At 42.6% G+C, this 18,396-nt stretch overlaps 1 protein-coding gene across 1 annotated transcript in view; it reads right to left on the bottom strand.

The window, feature by feature from the left end:
• Positions 1 to 5,095, bottom strand: part of LVRN (laeverin) — a 58,197-nt gene extending 53,102 nt beyond the window's left edge. The window contains exon 1 of the mRNA XM_074954024.1: positions 4,437 to 5,095. Within this exon, the coding sequence (XP_074810125.1) occupies positions 4,437 to 5,095 (659 nt within the window). The remainder of the gene's footprint in view (positions 1 to 4,436) is intronic.
• Between the last annotated feature and the right edge of the window lie 13,301 nt (positions 5,096 to 18,396).

The raw sequence follows: 18,396 nt of genomic DNA, 5'->3' as shown, positions 1-18,396 counted from the left end.
GACATCTGAGCAGGAGAAACTGTTAGCACAAGTGATAGAAAACCATTATCTTCTGCAAGTTGTACAGTGGCTTTACCAAAACAACTATCAACCTAGATTTGAACTGAAGACCTAGAGGTGAAAGGTGCCCTATTACATAGTGCCTGAGCTATCCAATCATCCACTAGAATTAGTCTTCTAAAATAATTAAAATAACCTTGTCAGGTACCTTATTAGACCTGACAAATGATGTCCCCGAAATACATGCATACTGCAGGAGGAGGTTTGAGTTTCGGCAGCACAGCTGCAAGAGACTCAGAGCTAGGAAACTGCTACTATGGCGAGATTGAAGACTTCACTCTCAAAGAAGGAGAAGTTACAAAATAGTGTTGCATGGATCAAGTTCAGAGAAAGTCATTTAAAATAAGGAAAGATATGCAAAAAATTGACTTAAGAACATCAAGAATGCAGACAAGAGCAGAAAAGCAAAGCAACATGTTAAATCTGCAACCCATAGACTTCCTTTGATTTAATCTACTGTCTGGATTCTTTTCACCAGACTGCAATCTTACATACCATAGTTACTTCAGGGTAAATCAAGGATAGAATGGAACAATTCATATAAATCTTTTTGCCACTTTGCTAAGCTATTTAGGGAGGTTGTACCATAAAATGAAGTCACAACATAAAGAACAGAACGTAAATGAGTACTAAGAATACATACACAGGGTATTCATTTATATACTTAGCCCTGGTCTACACTAGGAGTTGAGGTCGAATTTAGCAGTGTTAAATCAATTTAACCCTGCACCCGTCCACACGACAAAGCCCTTTTTTTCGACTTAAAGGGCTCTTAAAATTGATTTCTTTACTCCACCCCCGACAAGGGGATTAGTGCTTAAATCGGCCTTGCTGGGTCGAATTTGGGATACTGTGGACGCAATTAGACGGTATTGGCCTCTGGGAGCTATCCCAGAGTGCTCCATTGTGACTGCTCTGGACAGCACTCTCAACTCAGATGCACTGGCCAGGTAGACAGGAAACTTTTGAATTTCATTTCCTGTTTGGCCAGCGTGGCAAGCTGCAGGTGAGTGCAGAGCTCATCCGCAGAGGTGACCATGTTGGAGTCCCAGAATCGTAAAAGAGCTCCAGCGTGTACCCAACGGGAGGTACAGGATCTGATCGCTGTATGGGGAGAGGAATCTGTGCTATCAGAACTCCGTTCCAAAAGACGAAATGCCCAAACATTTGAAAAAATCTTCCAGGGCATGAAGGACAGAGGCCATAACAGGGACCTGAAGCAGTGCCGCGTGAAACTTAAGGAGAGGAGGCAAGCCTACCAGAAAACCAGAGAGGCAAATGGCCGCTCCGGGTCAGAGCCCAAAACATACCGCTTCTATGATGAACTGCATGCCATTTTAGGGGATTTAGCCACCACTACCCCAACCCTGTTGTTTGACTCCTTCAATGGAGATGGAGGCAACACGGAAGCAGGTCCTGGGGACGAGGAAAATGATGATGATGAGGTTGTAGATAGCTCACAGTAAGCAAGCGGAGAAACCAGTTTTCCTGACAGCAAACACTAACATTCATACCACCTAACAACAACAGTCACAGACTCCTCCACTCTACACCTAAGTACCATTTTATTCCAACATACACCTGCAGTTCATGCATCTAATTCCTCAACAACAAAAACCCAAAAACAAAAAAACCCCACTCGAACACACAGCCTGAACTCTAACCTTAGCTCAATTAAGATATATTCTCTACAGACAGACATACAGGTGAAGTGCATAATGTGTCATATGTGCATGAAAACATCTGAGGTCAGAGTTAAGGTTTTGCATTTGAGTCTGACGATGATACATTGGATGCGTGTGCTGTCCTAGTCCCTCATATTAACATTAATGGAAGGGGAGATCTGAAGCAGTCAGAGCACAGAGCAACATAGCTTGCCTCTGTTGAGGCAGCTGCTCCATTGGACAAACCTTTTATGGTTTGCCAGAGTGGAGCCCCACTCTGGGAGACCTAAGAAAGTCTACTGGACTAGAAGTAGCGTTGGGAAGCTTAGCAAGTGTGAGAGGTTGGGGAGAAGGAGACATGCAGAATGGTAAGAAGGCTGGGGAGCAAAACTGGAAGCAGACCGACAAGGTCCACATTTGTCATCTTTAGCACAAAGCATGTGTCTGTACCACTTGTTCATGTGATGGGGTTAGATCAGGGAAGCTAATTGCATCAGTGATGTGGAGCTTGTTGCTCCCCTACAGAGCTCTTCTGTCTACGATGAGCCTCCTGTGATTCACCAGAAGGGGGGGGAGGGTCCTGCTCTGATAAGCCTGTGGAATTCCTTGAGACTAGGAATAGTGCTGCCAAGGGAGAGCTTGGCAACACAACTCAGAGCCTGGGGAGGAGGCATGAATGACAAGAATCATGGATGACGGAGTGGGAAGGCATTGTGGCAACTAGGGTACAGGCTGTAACAGTAAACTAGGGAGGGAGATGAGACCGGGGAAGCAGCCTGGGAGAATAGAAGTGGCCAGCAGATCTGTGCTGTTCAGATTTGTCTTTGCAGACCTAGAGTAGGTATTGATGAACACTAGAAAAACAGCTCCCCATCTATTTCACTTTAAAATTTGAATATTGACTTTCTCTGAGCTGTTATGCTAATTTGTGCGAGAAACTTGTACTTTATGGGGACTGTAGTTCTTTAGCTACAGGATGCTGAAAGATATCTGAGCTGCATTTTGCACTATAGTTTTGGCCACATAATTGGTTCTATGGTGGACACCTGGGCTAATATAAATAAGGGGCTCCAGCATCTTTTTGCAAGCCATCAACTAGTTGGTCTTATTTGTAACATCAGATAATCACAGGAAAGGCAACTATAGCTTCTATATAACTGCAACAGTGCTGACCATTTAGTTCTCTTTTGAGAGGATACCAGTGCCAATAATCCAGCAACAGCTAACTTTAACAGACACAAGCTTTTGCCAAATCTGTTTTTCATAATGAGTCACAATGTAATTGTGGAGGGAGAGAAAGGAAGAGACATACCATAAAACACAGCTAATATATAGGGCCCAAAGGCCCCAATCCTGCAACCTTTACTGTATTGAGTTGCACTTTCTCACACTGAGGTCAATGGAACTACTTGCTACCTTACTCAGCACGAATAAGGACTCTAGAACCAGACCTACAGATTGCAAGCCAGCAGAGGGAACCTACAGAGTCTTGTTTAATAGCTTTGTGACCTTGGTAAATAAAAAGCATGGAACAGGTTAAGGATGTGAATGAATGTATGTTGTTGTGACTTTTTTCCTTCATAGAGGATCTGCTAACACATTATCAAATAACAAACTGTATGGTTGTGTAAACCTGAAAGGCAGAGGTTAGGGGAGGGATATTCCTGTTGTCAGACAAGACTACATTATTTTTATAGTGTCTTTTATATGTTCTATAGCTACAAAAGTGCTTTTGTTGTTTAACTCCACATAACAGACAAAGAGAGAACTTAAGTTATCGGCAAAGGAGAAATTTTCTTCAGCTAAGATCAGATACAAAAATAGAGATACCACTAGAGGACATTACTAAGTAGATGTGTGTGTGATTGAAAATTTGTATTGATTTTCCTAAAATGCAAGATGTGATCAGATCTGAGCTTTCGGTTTCAGCTTCCTCCATCTCTAAAAAGCTTATAATTCCTTTCTGGGAAAAGAGGAAAGAAGAGAGACAACTGGCTGTGTGCCCCCCCCCCCCCCGAAAAACCCATCAAAACAAGTGGTTTTCAGGGCAGTGGTTTTCAGCCTTTTTTCATTTGCGGACCCCCTAAAAATTTTCAAGTGGAAGTCAGCCTGCGGACCCCCATGGGTTCCCAGACCACTGGTTGAAAACCACTGATTTAGGGGATTAGCCAAAGCCCACTGAAGTCAAGGGCAATCTTTCCATTGACCTACATGGGTTTGGATCGGGCCCTCTGATCCTCATATGATGGCACTATAAAAAGAAGGGCCTCTAAAGCCAGGAGGAGCTGGTGTCCCAGCCTTTGGCTGGAACAGAAGTGCCCAAGCCCTTTCCTGGGCGGTCATCTCAGAAACTGGCTCGGGAATTAGCCAGCAACTCTTCTGGGGCTGGCCGGAGCACAGTGCCCTTCGGGGCCACATCCTCGGAGCTGGGCGCTGAAGTCCAGCACCTGCCCTACACTAAACACCAGGCAGCACTTAGCTGCCCGCTTGCCCGGGCGCCCAGCTGCCGTGGCATGTCATAGAATCATAGAATATCAGGGTTGGAAGGGACCTCAGGAGGTCATCTAGTCCAACCCCCTGCTCAAAGCAGGACCGATACCCAATTTTTGCCCCATATCCCGAAATGGCCCCCTCAAGGATTGAACTCACAACCCTGGCGTTAGCAGGCCAATGCTCCAACCACTGAGCTGTCCTGTCCCCGCGCGCGCTCACCTGCTCTGTCCCTGGTCCGTGTAGCGGGTGAGGAAGAGCCCGTCCAGATCCTCGCTCAGGGGCCCCCTGAAGCTGAGCTGCAGCACGTAGCGCCCGCCGGCCCGCAGGCTCCGCCGCAGCGCCAGCACCGCGTACTCCTGCCGCTCCTCCAGCCACAGCTCCGCCACCTCGATGCTGCTGCCGCCGCCGGCCGGCCCCTCGGGCAGGGGCCCCCGCACGGCCGCCCCCCACAGCTCCAGCTCGGCGCTGTGCAGCAGGACGGTGGCCGTGTCCTGGGCGCAGCGCACCGTGATGTTCACCTGCCCGGAGAAGGCAAAGGGGCCGGGCTGGCCGGGGCTCACGCGGGGCCAGAGCCGCAGCTCGTAGTGGAGGGGCAGCAGAGCGCGGGGCAGGCGGGAGTTGTCCCAGGCCCCCGGCGGGCGCGTGCTGCCGGGACTGGGGCTGGGGCTGGGGGGGCAGCAGCCGGCGTCCTCCTCCTTCGGGCCGGCTGTGGGCGAGGGGGGAGCCGCTGCCGCCCGCAGCGCCTCCACCTCCTGCAGGCAGCGCCCGTACAGAGCCCCCAGCACGGCCAGGGCCAGCAGCAGCGCGGCCAGCAGCAGCGCGAGCAGGGCGGCGGGCTTCCTGCCCAGGTAGAAGCCGGAGGCGGCCTTGGGTCCCATGGCAGCAGGCGCCGGGAGCACAGCACGGCCGAGGGGCGCCCCGTTACTCTCCGAGCCAGGCAGCGAGTGCGGCTGGGGCTGGGCTGCGCGCAACCAACAAATACCCTGGGAGCGCGGGTGGAGGTGGAGCCCCTCCGGCGAGGGGCAAGGCAGGAGGAAGGGGAGAGGTCCCCACGCTCCCTTGCTCTGGAGGTGGGAAAAGGTAAGAGGCGGATCCACTTGGATCCTGCCCATCTTTGGCCCCAAGCCCTCAAAGTGTATCATCAAAAACTGAGAACGAATCTAGACGCTCCGATTACTCTCTCTCACACACACACGTTCCTGATGCATTTCAGCACAATAGTGGGTGAGTCAGGCACATTTTAGCCCCCGATTCCTCAAATTCTAAACCCCTAAATAGAGGACAAGTCTAGCCCTTCCTACAACACCAAAAAATACTTGATCCTGGCACATCCTCGCATACCAGCACCACAAAAACCTAGATCCACTACCTGAATCTGGCCATACCCAGTCAATTTTTGGCCCCCACCCTTGAAATTCTATGGCATCAACAGAGAACAAGTGTAGTTGCCGCTAATGCACCAAAAATAAATAACTAAATAACTCCAGACCCAGATGCATCTCAGCCTATAAGCCCAGATCTGGCATCTGGATCTAGCTGAACATTCTTACTTTTCTTACGTGTTGCGTTAAACCTTATGTAAGATGGTGGGTGTTACAGCTGCCTTTCATGGAGGATAAATGTAAAAGAGAATTAAGCTCCTGTATGGAAGAGAGAGCCGAAACAATAGGGTCCCTTGCCCAAAACAAAGCCACATGAAGCTGAAGGGGGTTTCCACTGTGATCTGATAGCAAACTCCTGTTTGATTCCTGTTGTGTTCAGGGATATAGGAGTTATTTTTTGAGTGGTTGCAGATATGTATTTCACTTCCAGGAGCATGCTCCCAGGGCACCAAAGCTAGAGAACTTTGCTTAGAACTACTTGGGCAGCGCATGCATCCTCATACCTCCTTGTGGACCCTCCCGAGGCCATTTAAGGACAGTGGCACCCCAACTGCCACTCCTCAGTTCCTTCTCACCACCTGTGGCCTAAGTCAGAGCTTCCTCTGGGGGTTGTTATCTCACAGTTACTGCACAAATTCTCTGTGATTTTTTGTAATGAGTTAGTTTACTTAGTAGTACCCTTGTAGTTGTTAGTTAAGTGGTTAGTTGCTGTTTTAGTGATTATCTGATAAAATGCCTACCCAGGATTTAGACACTTTTGTGTGGAGTGGCTATCCTGAATTGTGACTCCCACACTTGCTGTTTGTTGTGTTTAGGAGGGGAGCACATTAAAGAAAAGTGCTTCATTTGCGGTTTCTTCAAGAAGAGGACAGAGGGTACCAGGGACTTATGCTTGAAGGAATATCTGAAGGGAGTCATGGAACAAGCTATGAGGCTGGCTTCAACTCTGGGACCTTTCTCTGACTGCCCTGTCCCTCAGATTTCAGAGCTGGTATGGAGTTTGGACAGACTGCCAAATTTGGACTCTTCTCCATGCAGAAGATGAGAATATTCTCATTCCTCTGGCCCCCTGAGGAAGAGAGCTCAAGTCTAATCAGAGCCACTCCAGGGCTCAGAGAGATTCTTCAGTGAGGAGTGTGGGATGGTGCAGCATCTTCTCAGGTACTCATGATAGAGCAGGGCCATCTACCTACTCCCCAGTACCCAAACAGGATCAGAGCAACACCATACTGTGACTCCAGCACCATCTGTCAGATGTGCATTGAATCAGGTACCAACATCTGTTTTTGCCCTGATGGTATCAACCCAAGTGGCATATCAGGCAGCAACTGATCTACTCTGCTTTTCCAGTCCCAACACTCCTCTCCTAAGAGTTCTCAGTGGTGGCCACACTTCTGGTCGTACCAACACAGTCCAGATTGGTTGCTTCAGATTAAGAACAGTTGCCTTCTTTGGTACCGCTGAGAATACCTGCCAGAGAGGTGAATCTGCTTCTACTATCAGCATCAAGACATCCTTCCCTCGGTACCAATCCTGACATCTGTACTGCAAGATCAACCTTGGCCCCAGTACTGACCTCAGCTCTGGTACGGATACCCTTTCTGAATGTTAGTGCAGCTTCAATTTTACACCTGCTGTCAGCAGTAACTATTGCACCATCTGTGGTGTAGATACAGTTTGCTCACTGAAGGTCTGCCAGATCGTGGCATTTGGGGATCCCAACAGGTTTGGCCCCTCTGCTGCTTGCAGACTATTGGAGGAGCTCCTTACACTCAAGCTTAGAGTCATAGTTTTCCTTCCAGGTGCTGGTCTCAGAAGTCCCCCAGATCTCCTATAGAAGATCATCATCGGTACCAAAACCACTCTAGGGACAGGAGTATTTAGGCCAATGCTTATTGGCTCCTGTGCCATACTCGTTTCCACACTGGCTTCCTTGGAATCCGTGGGATAGCCACATTCTTCCAGATCTCAGTCATCTGCTAGTTCCTGACCAAGATCACCAGACCCTCCAGTTATTTCACCTCCTGCCCCACTTGCTCTGGAGACACAAACTGATATTGCTCCTACTCACTCTCTGACACTGCAGCAGGAACAAGGTTTTCCTCAAGAAGGTGTTTTGCTCCATGCTCTCCTTTGTTGTCTTCTTCACAGGATGATTCCACAATCCTAGGCTCATCCTCTCCAGTTTTGGAAGATGTTAAGTCTTACCAGGACCTTCTAAGCTGCAGCCTTGGTCATTCAAGCTGCGTTTGTCCAAGAGAATGCCCATAAATTAGTGGACATTCTTCAACTTCCCTATCAGATACTCCTCCATATAAATGACATTTGTTTGGACCTGCAAAGTCCTTGTGGCAATGCCAGCTTCTTTGTCTCTACTCCAAAATGTACCAACAAGTGATACTATGTCCCCAGGCAAGGGTTTGAATGTTTCTACACTCATAAGCCCCTAACTCTCTTTTGGTAACTGTTGCTAATGAGAAAGGAGAGAGATAAGTCGACACCTAAAGAAAGAGGCCAAGAGATTGGATTTTATGGGGGAGAAAAATGTATTCTCCATCATCATTACATATGTGTATTGCTAATCAGCAGGCACTTTTACAAAGTGTGACTTTGTGAACTGGAACACAATGTCTAAATTTACTGATAAGTTCCTCAAGATGCCAGGAAAGAATTTAAGGCTTTCCTACTGAGGGTCATCTAGTATAGCGGTTTTCAACCTTTCCAGACTACTGTATCATTCTAGTGGCTAAGACATCACTGAAAACAGTATTCAGTGCAGTGGACACCTCCTCCAGGAGTATGGCTTTAGCTGTAACAATCAGAAGAGTGTCTTGGTTGCTGAACTCTGGGATTGCTCCTGATGTTCAGACTACAGAAGACCTCCTTCTTCATGGTCAGTTCTTGTTTTTTTGAGAAAACTAATCAGATGCTGCATTCTTTTAGAGACTCTAGGGCCACTTTAAAGTCACTGGAGGTTTATACCCTAGCAATTAAGAGGTATCGTTATTGAGGTCAGCAACAGCAATTCTGCCAATACTCCCAGCAGTATGTTAGACAGCTGATTTGTTCCACTAGGCAGAAAAACTTCTCCAGAAGGAGAAAAAAGTCACACCTCCACCAGCTTTGGGCAAGCAGTAAATTTGACTCTCCTTTAGAGGACAGCATGCCAGTTGTCAACAGCCAGGCCATTTCTCCTCTGTTTGAGGACAAGCTATCCCACTTCTACAGGGTTTGGGAAATGATAACCACAGACAAATGGGTCCTAAGCACTGTGGGAATTGGGTTATGCCATCCAATTCCTGTCCATCCATTCTCCTTACCCTCCCACTCCATCTCTTTGCAGGGACCCCTTTCACAAGTCACTTCAGCAGATCCAGACTTTGTGTTTTGGAAGTCACAGAAGAAGTTCCCCTTCAGGACTGGGGAAAGGGATTCTATTCTTGTTTTTTTCTTGATCCCAACTCTAAGGGAGAGGTGGAACCTATTCTTGCCTCCAAGTTCTCAACAAGTACATCAACTATGAGATTCAAGACAGTAACCGTAGCTACAATTCTCCCCGTATTGGACCACAATGACTGATTTGCTGCACTCAATCTTCTTAATGCCTGTGTTCATGTAGCAATTTTCCCAAGTCACACAAGGTTTCTGAGATTTGTAGTGGCATGTCAACATCATTAATACACAGTACAGCCCCACATGTATCTACCAAATATATGATTGTATTGGCAGCCTCTCTCAGGAAAATGGAGATTCATGTCTTTCTTTACCTGGAGGATTGACTAGTGAGGGGCAAGTCTGAAGTTCAGATCCTCTGCCACATTCAGTTTACACTAGGTCTCTGATCGACTGGGCCTAATTTTGAACAAGGAAAAGTCAACATTAATTCCAACACAAAAAAGTTGAGTTCATTGAGGCTCCTGCTAGATTCTGAGTTTGAGGGCTCTTCTGCCAAAAGAATGATTTCAAAGAGTTCGCACTTATGTCTCTGCCTTTAGTCTAACAGCCTTCAACCATGATCTGTATATACCTGAAGTTGTTAGGTCATATAGCCGCATGCACTTACATAGTCCAGCATGCGAGACTGCATCTTCACAATCTTCAAAGTTGGTCTATCTCCTAAATTGTCAGTTGTTGGACACTCTACTACGAATGCCATCAGCAATCCTGGCCTCCCTACAATGGTTGGCATTTCAAAACAATGTTTGTGAGGGTGTGCCCTTCATCCGTTCTTCACCCACCAGGATTATAGTTGTACTCCCCAACCTATTGTGGAAGGATTGCTATCTACAGACGGTGGAAGTTCAGGTCATGTGGATAGAACAGAAAGCTTACTTCATATCAACATGCTGGAACTTCAACTCCGAGCAATTTAAAAGGTGTGCATGGCCTTTTGGACTCAAATCAAAGGTACTACTGTCCACATACTTGCTGACAATACCACCACATTTATATGAACACGCAAGGGCTGGTCTACTCCAACCAACTCTGTCAGGAAGAAACAAAGTTGTGGTTTTTCTGTATCAAGGAAGGCATTATTCTAACAGCCAATGATTTACTGATTGTTTAGAACCATGTGGCTGATCACCTCACAGGAATTTCTCCCAGAATCATGAGTGGTCTCTGAAGAGCAACATCCAGGGATCCATCTTCATTTGGCACCTGAAAAAGCAGCAAAGCTTGTTTTTCTTTTCCAGATTACGAACAAACAGGAAAATGAAGGTGAAAATGACTGAATTAGCTGCAGAAGCCAATATTTTAAAGTTTCTCATGTTGACCTGGCTGACATAGTAGATTTAAATTTTTTTTTTTAATATTTCATTTTACTATTTTAGTAAAAAACAATTTTAACAAAAACAAACCTGATTTTAAAAAACTTGAATGTGTAACTAAATTCAAAAATTCATATGCTTGTTTTGTTAACATATTATATGTTTGCTGTTGAAGAAAAAAATCCAGAATACATAACGTTGTTGTTTTAGTTAAATAAAACAATATAAGTGTGTGTCTGGTGACGTTCTCCTCCTAATACAGTATAGCAAGAAAATCCTCCAAATATTAATGATTAACCTGTTGAATTGGAATTGAACCTCCCAATGACTTCATAAATATCTGCTTCAATTACCTTTGGCAAATGAAATAACCAAACAATCATTTGTTTTCTGATATAGCTGTAAAACTAATCTGAAAAGTTTTCAAAATAAATCACTTAAAAAAATGTATAGTGTGTACCTTCTAAAAATGAAACCTACATCTATCTCTGAGTTGTGAAGAATATGTATTAAGGTTATAACAACCAACAAGAATGCACTTTTATTAGAAACCTATGATTAAATCGAGTCTTCCTGTCTAGTGATTTAAATCAATTTGATTTAAATCAAATCCACCCTGTCCATTGTGGGCTCTTAGCACTGTATTGCCCACCCATATGGGACCTCTGTTTGATCGCCTACTAACTTGTTCTCTGTCCCTCCTTTGCCAAATGACAGCTTTTTTGATTGCCATAACATCTGCAAGGAGAGTAAGTGAACTGCAGGCCCTAATGTCAGGGCCTTCATATGTGCAGGTTTTCAAAAACAAAGTGGCCCTAAAGCCACATCCAAAATGTTTGTCTAAGGTGAGTTCACAGTTTCACCTTAATCAAACAATATACTTACCTGTATTCTTTCCTAAGTCGCACAAAAATGCAAATGAACAGTGTGTTCATATGTTGGATGTGAGATGATGCTTGGCATTTGTCTGGAGAAAATTAAACCATTTTGGTCACTCCTTAAGTATTGGTCTCATATGCGGATCAGATGAACGATCAGGCAGTCTCCACACAAATGATTTCCAGATGGATCACTTCCTACATGATGACAGCATATGGATAGCTCACATCACATTGCCACAGAGATTTGTCACTGATTCAATGAAGGCCCAAGCGGCTTCAAATCACAATCCTCAGTGATCTTTCTATATTGGACATTTGCAGGGCTGCTGACTGGTCTTCAGTGCATACTTTTACCAAACATTATGCTAGTATGACTACGTCTGGATCAGATGCAAACTTTGGAAAGGCAATTCTGCAGATGTTCTTTAAGTAGAGTCTACGTCCTACCTCCTTCTGTTACTGCTTGTGAGTCACCTGAGTGAAATACACACCTGCAACCATTCAAAGAAGGGGGAAAAATTATTTACCTGTACTGTACCTGTTGTGCTTCGAGATGTGGGTGCAGATATATTCCATAACCCACCCTCTGTCTCTTCTGCATCAGAGTCCCCACTCATGCTTTCTCGTACAAAGACACTGAGGGGAGGGTCAGGGCGGCACTGCCCTTAAACACCCTAGGGAGGGGCCATTAGGAGGTGCTGCCCACTAGGTACATTTAAGCAAAGTTCTCTGTCTTCAATATGCTGGGCACATGCACATGTGAATGGAATATTTGTCTGCACCCATATCTTGAAGAGCAGCAATTACAGTACAGGTAAGTAACCATTTCTGTATACATTCTTTGTAAATAAACAAGATTACATCAAAGAAATACCTGGACTCCATCATCAATTTCCCCTCCTAACTGAAACAACCTGCAGGACCCTGAATTTTGACGAACCGCTCAGGTCGAAAAAAGATAGCACTCATTTGCTTCGACTGTGTAATCCCCATGCAAAGGGAAGTTTCTCCCCCCTTGAGACTTTAAAAACTACTTTTCCTGGGAAGATTATATCTTGGAGTAATTCACTGGAGGAAACCAGAAACTCTTCTGAATGCATCTTTTTGTTGTTCACATGGGAGGAAAACGAATGGGATTTTAATATTTTATTTCCAAAGTCTCTGGAAGCACTCCTCAGATCTACTCCAGATGTAAAACAGATAGCTCAAAACAGGGATCCCAAAAGGCATTTAGATGCACTGATACTTTCTACAATGCTTATAGATGTTTCAAACGAATACATTCACTTCTCAGTATTCCTTAGCTTTGAATCAAAATACAGGCAAAAGAATGTGTCACGTGCAAGGGGATCAAAGAGTTGAGGTCCAGAAATAAAAATAAAGATGAATTTGGGTCAGGAAGGCTAAATATCCATTTGCTAATCCAACTTCTGTTTAAGGGAAAATTATGGCAAGTTACTACTGAGACAATTATACTGCAGAAGCAAGATTAGTCTAGTGTCTTTGGGCCAGGTTTTTAAGTAAAGAATGTGCAAAGTATGTGTGTCTTGGGCAGCTGCATTTCCAGCAAGCCCATTAAATACAAAAAAAATCAGATGAGGGAGTCATAAATAAAAGCCATTATATAGGAAAATTAGTGCAGTGTGGTGCACAAATGAAACAACAAATGGCTTTTTTAAAAAAAAATAATTGCACTGGATTAAGCACAGCTAGTAGTAAGAATCTGAACTGATTTCAAAAGGCGGATGTGTGTCACACATCCTGTAATGTACTCTTTTGTAGTTGTTTGAAAAGTACAGTCCAGATACTGCAGGAACACAGGACTGAAGAAAACATTAGTGTCCTTCCTAGTAGTTCAATAAGTTCTCCAGCGATTCTCCCACTGTCACAGGAGAATTTCAATGTTTTTCAGTTTTTACACTTGTTTCCCCTCAGACTGTGCTAAACAGTAAAGGAAATTATTGTTTGTCAGATCAGAGAACAACTAGTCAGTATTAACTTTAATGCAGTAACAATGATTGCAAGGATTCAAATCTTTTCATGCTGTATTTTTTGGCATCACTTCTATAGATTTACCACAAGTCACAGGAGAGCTCATTCTTCTGTTTTTGTAGGATTCTGCATTTTTGTGCAACAAAAACAATATAAGGGAAGGACACAAATCTATATGAATTATTATCATGAAGTGGTAGGTTTATAAAAATAATGACAAGCTTGCAGAAGTAATGAAATTAGTATTACAAAGCATTAGGAAGAGAGGGATTCTTTCTCTGTTTAGCTGATTTTACCAAAGATCCAGTTGAGCGTTAAAAGAAAAGATTTTTTTAGAGAAGTAAAATAGCAACAAGAGACCCAAATAATAATAATTAATAAAATGAATATACCTTCTCCAATCTTAAGAGCAGATAAAAATTCACTAGTTACAAATTTACAGTATATTATTTTCAAAGTGGAATTGACTGTTACAGTCAAGAAAAGCCTAAATATTTATGAAGCTTGAGAAAAGGATACTAATTCTGAAATCTGACATTGAAAAAATAAGGACCGGGGTTATGTAAAATAGTACTCACTTAGAGAAACCCAAATTAAATCTTTAGGGCCTGATCCTGCAGACACTTTAAAATGTGCATAACTTTATTGATGTGGGTAATCCCATTAAAGACATGGTAAAGTTAAGCATATGCTTAAATGCTTTGAGGGACTGGGGCCAAAATGTTAAGAAGACTGTTGGACTGAGCCTCTGGCACCTTAGTATTGGTGTTGGGGTCTTGTTCAAAGCTCCACAGATCTTATTCTCAACTCTTCTCATAAATCATTATAAGATCTGCATTCTCAGATCAGCAGCCAAAAAACATAGTGCCCAGGAAGTGGAAATGCCACAAACTCCCAATCACTGAAGACTGAAAACTGCATATAGAGAAGGTACTACACATAACTAACTTTCTAATTGCCTGAACAACAACTTTTATAAGGCCATCTGATAAGCCTTTTACACTCGGGCACAAAAAGAGATCTAGTTTCTTCCACATCTTTTAGTAGAGTCTCACAAAAATGTAAAAATTGTGCTCTTGGCTGTAGCCATGTCGCACATTCTGTATAGTTTTCAAATTCTGGCCTGATTTCATTAATTAATAGCTTTCCCTGGATAACACTACCAGTAAGTTATACCCTTTAGTTAGCAAAAACATTAGTGCTGTATACTGAACACAATTAATTTAAATATGTAACCATACCATTGCATCGTGGTATCATGAGCCAAAATGCGTAACTTGTTTTTAAATTACATTTAAGCAACCTACATTAAGAGAAAGTTACGGTCACACAGACAAGTACTCAAAAGGTAGGAAAGCCAAAATTAAGCTTGCCTGTCAAACCTTAATGCAGCCTCCTTGTGTGTATGCATTATGACACAGTCTTTAATTGCATGATGATTACATTTTTTTTTCACATGGATCATCAGCAGAGTTGGGATCATTAGATTCACAGCACAGTCCTCTACCACTTAAACTAATGGAGCAAGTAGTGGCAGTAGAAGACTGTTATCTTCCATATTGACTGGCATTAGAGGGGGGATAGAGTCACACACACTTAGCCAGCAAGTTTCACACCTATTTGTTAGAAACAAAGGAGTACTAAGACTCAGGAATAATGTATTCCATTCCAAGTTCTGGAGGGGAGTGTGGTGTAGTGGTTACAGCCTCTTCTATTCCTGTCCTGCTGAGTATCTTCCTGTCACCTTCTGCTCCTATTTCCCCCCTCCTCAGCTCCAGTCCTAGTCCCTTTCTCTGTTGGCATCTTCCCAGCTGCTGCCTGTCCCTATCTTCCCCAGCTTCTGATCCTATCTCTCACCCCGTCCCTCTCTCCACTCCCCTCCTTTGTTCCTATTTCCTCTGTCTTCTGTTCTGCCCTCTGCTCCTGTCCCACCCACCCAGCTCCTGCTCCTAACACCTCTCCTCCCCCTCAAGCTCCTATACTCCCTCCATCAAGCCCAACCTCTCTCCCCCTACCCCCACTGCATTCAAATCAGGCAGCTTCTTTCTCCTCCTCACCTGGGAGCCAGCTGGAGAACACTGAAAGCACAAGAGGGACAGCCTCTCTGCTTGCTCTCAGTTCTAGTGCCTGGCACCACAGCAGCCCCGCAGCTGCCAGGAGGAGCAGTGACACTGAAAGTCCTGCGTGGCCCCTGCAGCCCTGGAAGGGAGTATGCTCACTCACTCTGTAGGGGTGGCAAATGTGCAATCTGGTTAGCATATAAAATCTGAGAGAGACTGGAGCATGCTCGGTGGAGATGACTTCTTCAGAGAATTTAGCAGCCAAAGTCTAACAAGCCTCTACTGAGCATGTGCAAACTGATTTTTTTTCAGAGACTTATAATGTGATCAGTTTTTCATGGGGTGAGAAATGGTACTTCTCCAACAATGGGGCAATTTTTCCTGTCAAATTTCAAGCCTTTGCTCCAAAGCATGGAGACACTAGTCCTTATCAATGAAACAGCTGTAAGAATATTTTAACATTGTTTTGCCAATGTATTTTCCTCTAATATTATTCTTGAAAATAGACATACTGTTTCAGTTGAAATTGTCCAAAAGTATTCAGCTTTAAGCAGACCCTTAGCATAGAAAGTTTCAGCCTCAAACTTTACATTTGGCAAAGTTATAAGCAACTGAAAACAGGGTTATATAACGGAAAGTGTCAGGCAACCTGCACCACCTATAATATTGAGTAGGACTATGCACAATATTTCAAAACATCAGAATTGACGTTTGTTCATTTAATTATGATTTTGTGAAAATGGTCAACATTGTGAAAAATCATGGAAAAGATTGTGGATTTTTTTTTGCTTTAAAAATAACTATTTTGAGTGAAAATTCCAAAGTTTTTGAAATGCAGTGTGAAGACGATCAGATTCTATGTTTCCATTAGAAGACTCCATTTTGTGAAATTTTATGAAAAAAGCAACAAAAACATTTTACACATACAAAATCACCTCAAATGAAATTGTGATGAATTTTTTCTGAAAATGATTGCAGTTTCACACAGTTCTAACATTCAGCTTGTCAAAAGTGCTTTTTTTAAAAAGTGAAGTTGATCAAAGCAATTTGCCACCCGCATACTACAATAAAAATAACTAAATTATTATTTTATGTATAGTATCAATAGTTTTCTAGGTGCTTTTCAGACAGAAATAAAGAGAAGGTCTCAAACAAATAAATTGTAATCTTAACACAGAACAGTAAGTAATAGAGTGTTCAGAGAAATAAAAAGCAGCATAACTGCATGGTGGAGTTAAACATCTTGTTAATTCCATTATTTTGAATGGGGTTTGTTGTTCTAATTGTGCACATGTGTAAATTAAGGGTGAGGACTGAAATTGGTCTATGTTATGGATTACCCACCTTGGCAGTAACAAAAATATTCAATTTGACATTTTTAAAAGATTAGTATACAGTACATTATAAATAGTTCAGGTCACCATTTTGCTGAACATATGACAGAATTACTAAATTTAGGGTACCTTGGTTATATGGTTTTGGGGTGGAAATTATATGAAGCATACGATCTGGACACACCCAATTAGGCACTATACATCAGGTATGTTTTACACTCATATCCTACATCAGGCCAAATTCTGACCTTGGATGCACAGAGGTGGCTTCCATATAAGTAAATTACACATCTGAATGTAGAATTAAATCACATAATATAAAAGTACTCAGACATCTTGCATTCTTAAGGACACAAAAAATGTTTCAAACTTTACTATTTGATTTACAGATTACAGACATGATTTCATCCTTGTTCTTTATGCAAATGTCCTACTGATGTCAAGGAGATTTTTAAACAAAAAAAAGACAAAGGTAAAATATGACCTGATGGGATCACTTCACCCACCATCCTTTAAAGTGAAATATGGTAATCAATAGTGCACTTGATAGTTTAGATCAGGAAGTGAGACTATCTACAACTGAAATTTTCAATTAAATTTTAATAAGCAGAATATTAGACCAACTCACACTGAAATTTCATCAGGACATTTAATTAGCAGCTTTAATCTTGTGAAAAAGCACCATGGCATAGTTCTAAAACCACACAAATAAAGTTAATAATTCTAGAAATGGAAATCACCTTTTAGATTGCAGGATTGTTCCCTAAATTACATTTAGAGCCATACAAATAATAGATTTCACAGTTTGCTGGGGCAATTCTGAAAAACTGCGGGAAAAAATCATTTTGGGTCAACCTAAAAAGAAAATTTTTCAGTGAATCAAAAAAGTAAAAAATTCATTTAATTTAGATTAAGCATTTTTTAATGTTTTTGAATTTTTAAAAAATAAATGTGAAGGACAATCCTGAATATGTCATTTTGAATTAAAAAAAACCCAAATGCTTTGTTTTATAAATGTTTAAGTGGAGCATTAACTATTTTGGATTTTGGGGGTGGGAGGCTGTTTTTCCACTTGAACAATTTGGTGAGACCAACATAAAGCCGCTAAATGTTACAGTGTCACCTAATCTGCATTTTTTGCCAAAAATGTTCAGTTGAAAAGTTGTACCCAGTTCTAATAACGTCATTTTGTTCAGTCTAATTTTAAAAAGTTCCAAGCTTCCACTATTTATTCTTGGAGACTATTCCACACCCTATGTCTTAGTTTCTCTTACTTAGTTCATTTCATTACCTCTCACTATACTCCCATATATTACACTAATTCTTCTCTCTACTTTGTAAAGTAATAACATTTGTAGCCTATGATGTCACCCCATAGCCATCACTGAGCCAAAGCTAGCCATATCTCAATTTCCTTTTAGGTAGTTTCTCCAATCTTCTGATTAGGTTTGTTGTTCATCTCTGAACTCCCTCCAACCCTATCAGTATCTTTCTGGCATATAAATGCAATATTCTAAGGAGCATGTTGCCTCCATGCTTTGAACTAATGCCTTAATTTTTGCAGACTAAAATTCACATTGGCCTTTTGTACAGATATATCTATTGACTTGGAAAAGATTATTACGACATGGTGATTACTGAGGAAATTGATGAAAGATTTTCCCCCCAGAGATTCACTGTAAAGCTCTAAACTAACGGCTGGACAATTAATCATAGCTGCGTGGTTACTTGCGTATGTGTGCAAGAGGAACAACCCAGGAT

This window comes from Natator depressus, chromosome 5 (assembly GCF_965152275.1).
Source record: "Natator depressus isolate rNatDep1 chromosome 5, rNatDep2.hap1, whole genome shotgun sequence".
In the NCBI taxonomy this organism is placed as follows: domain Eukaryota; kingdom Metazoa; phylum Chordata; order Testudines; family Cheloniidae; genus Natator; species Natator depressus.
Note: the sequence above shows the minus strand (reverse complement) of the source record. Positions and strands in the feature narration are given on the sequence as shown.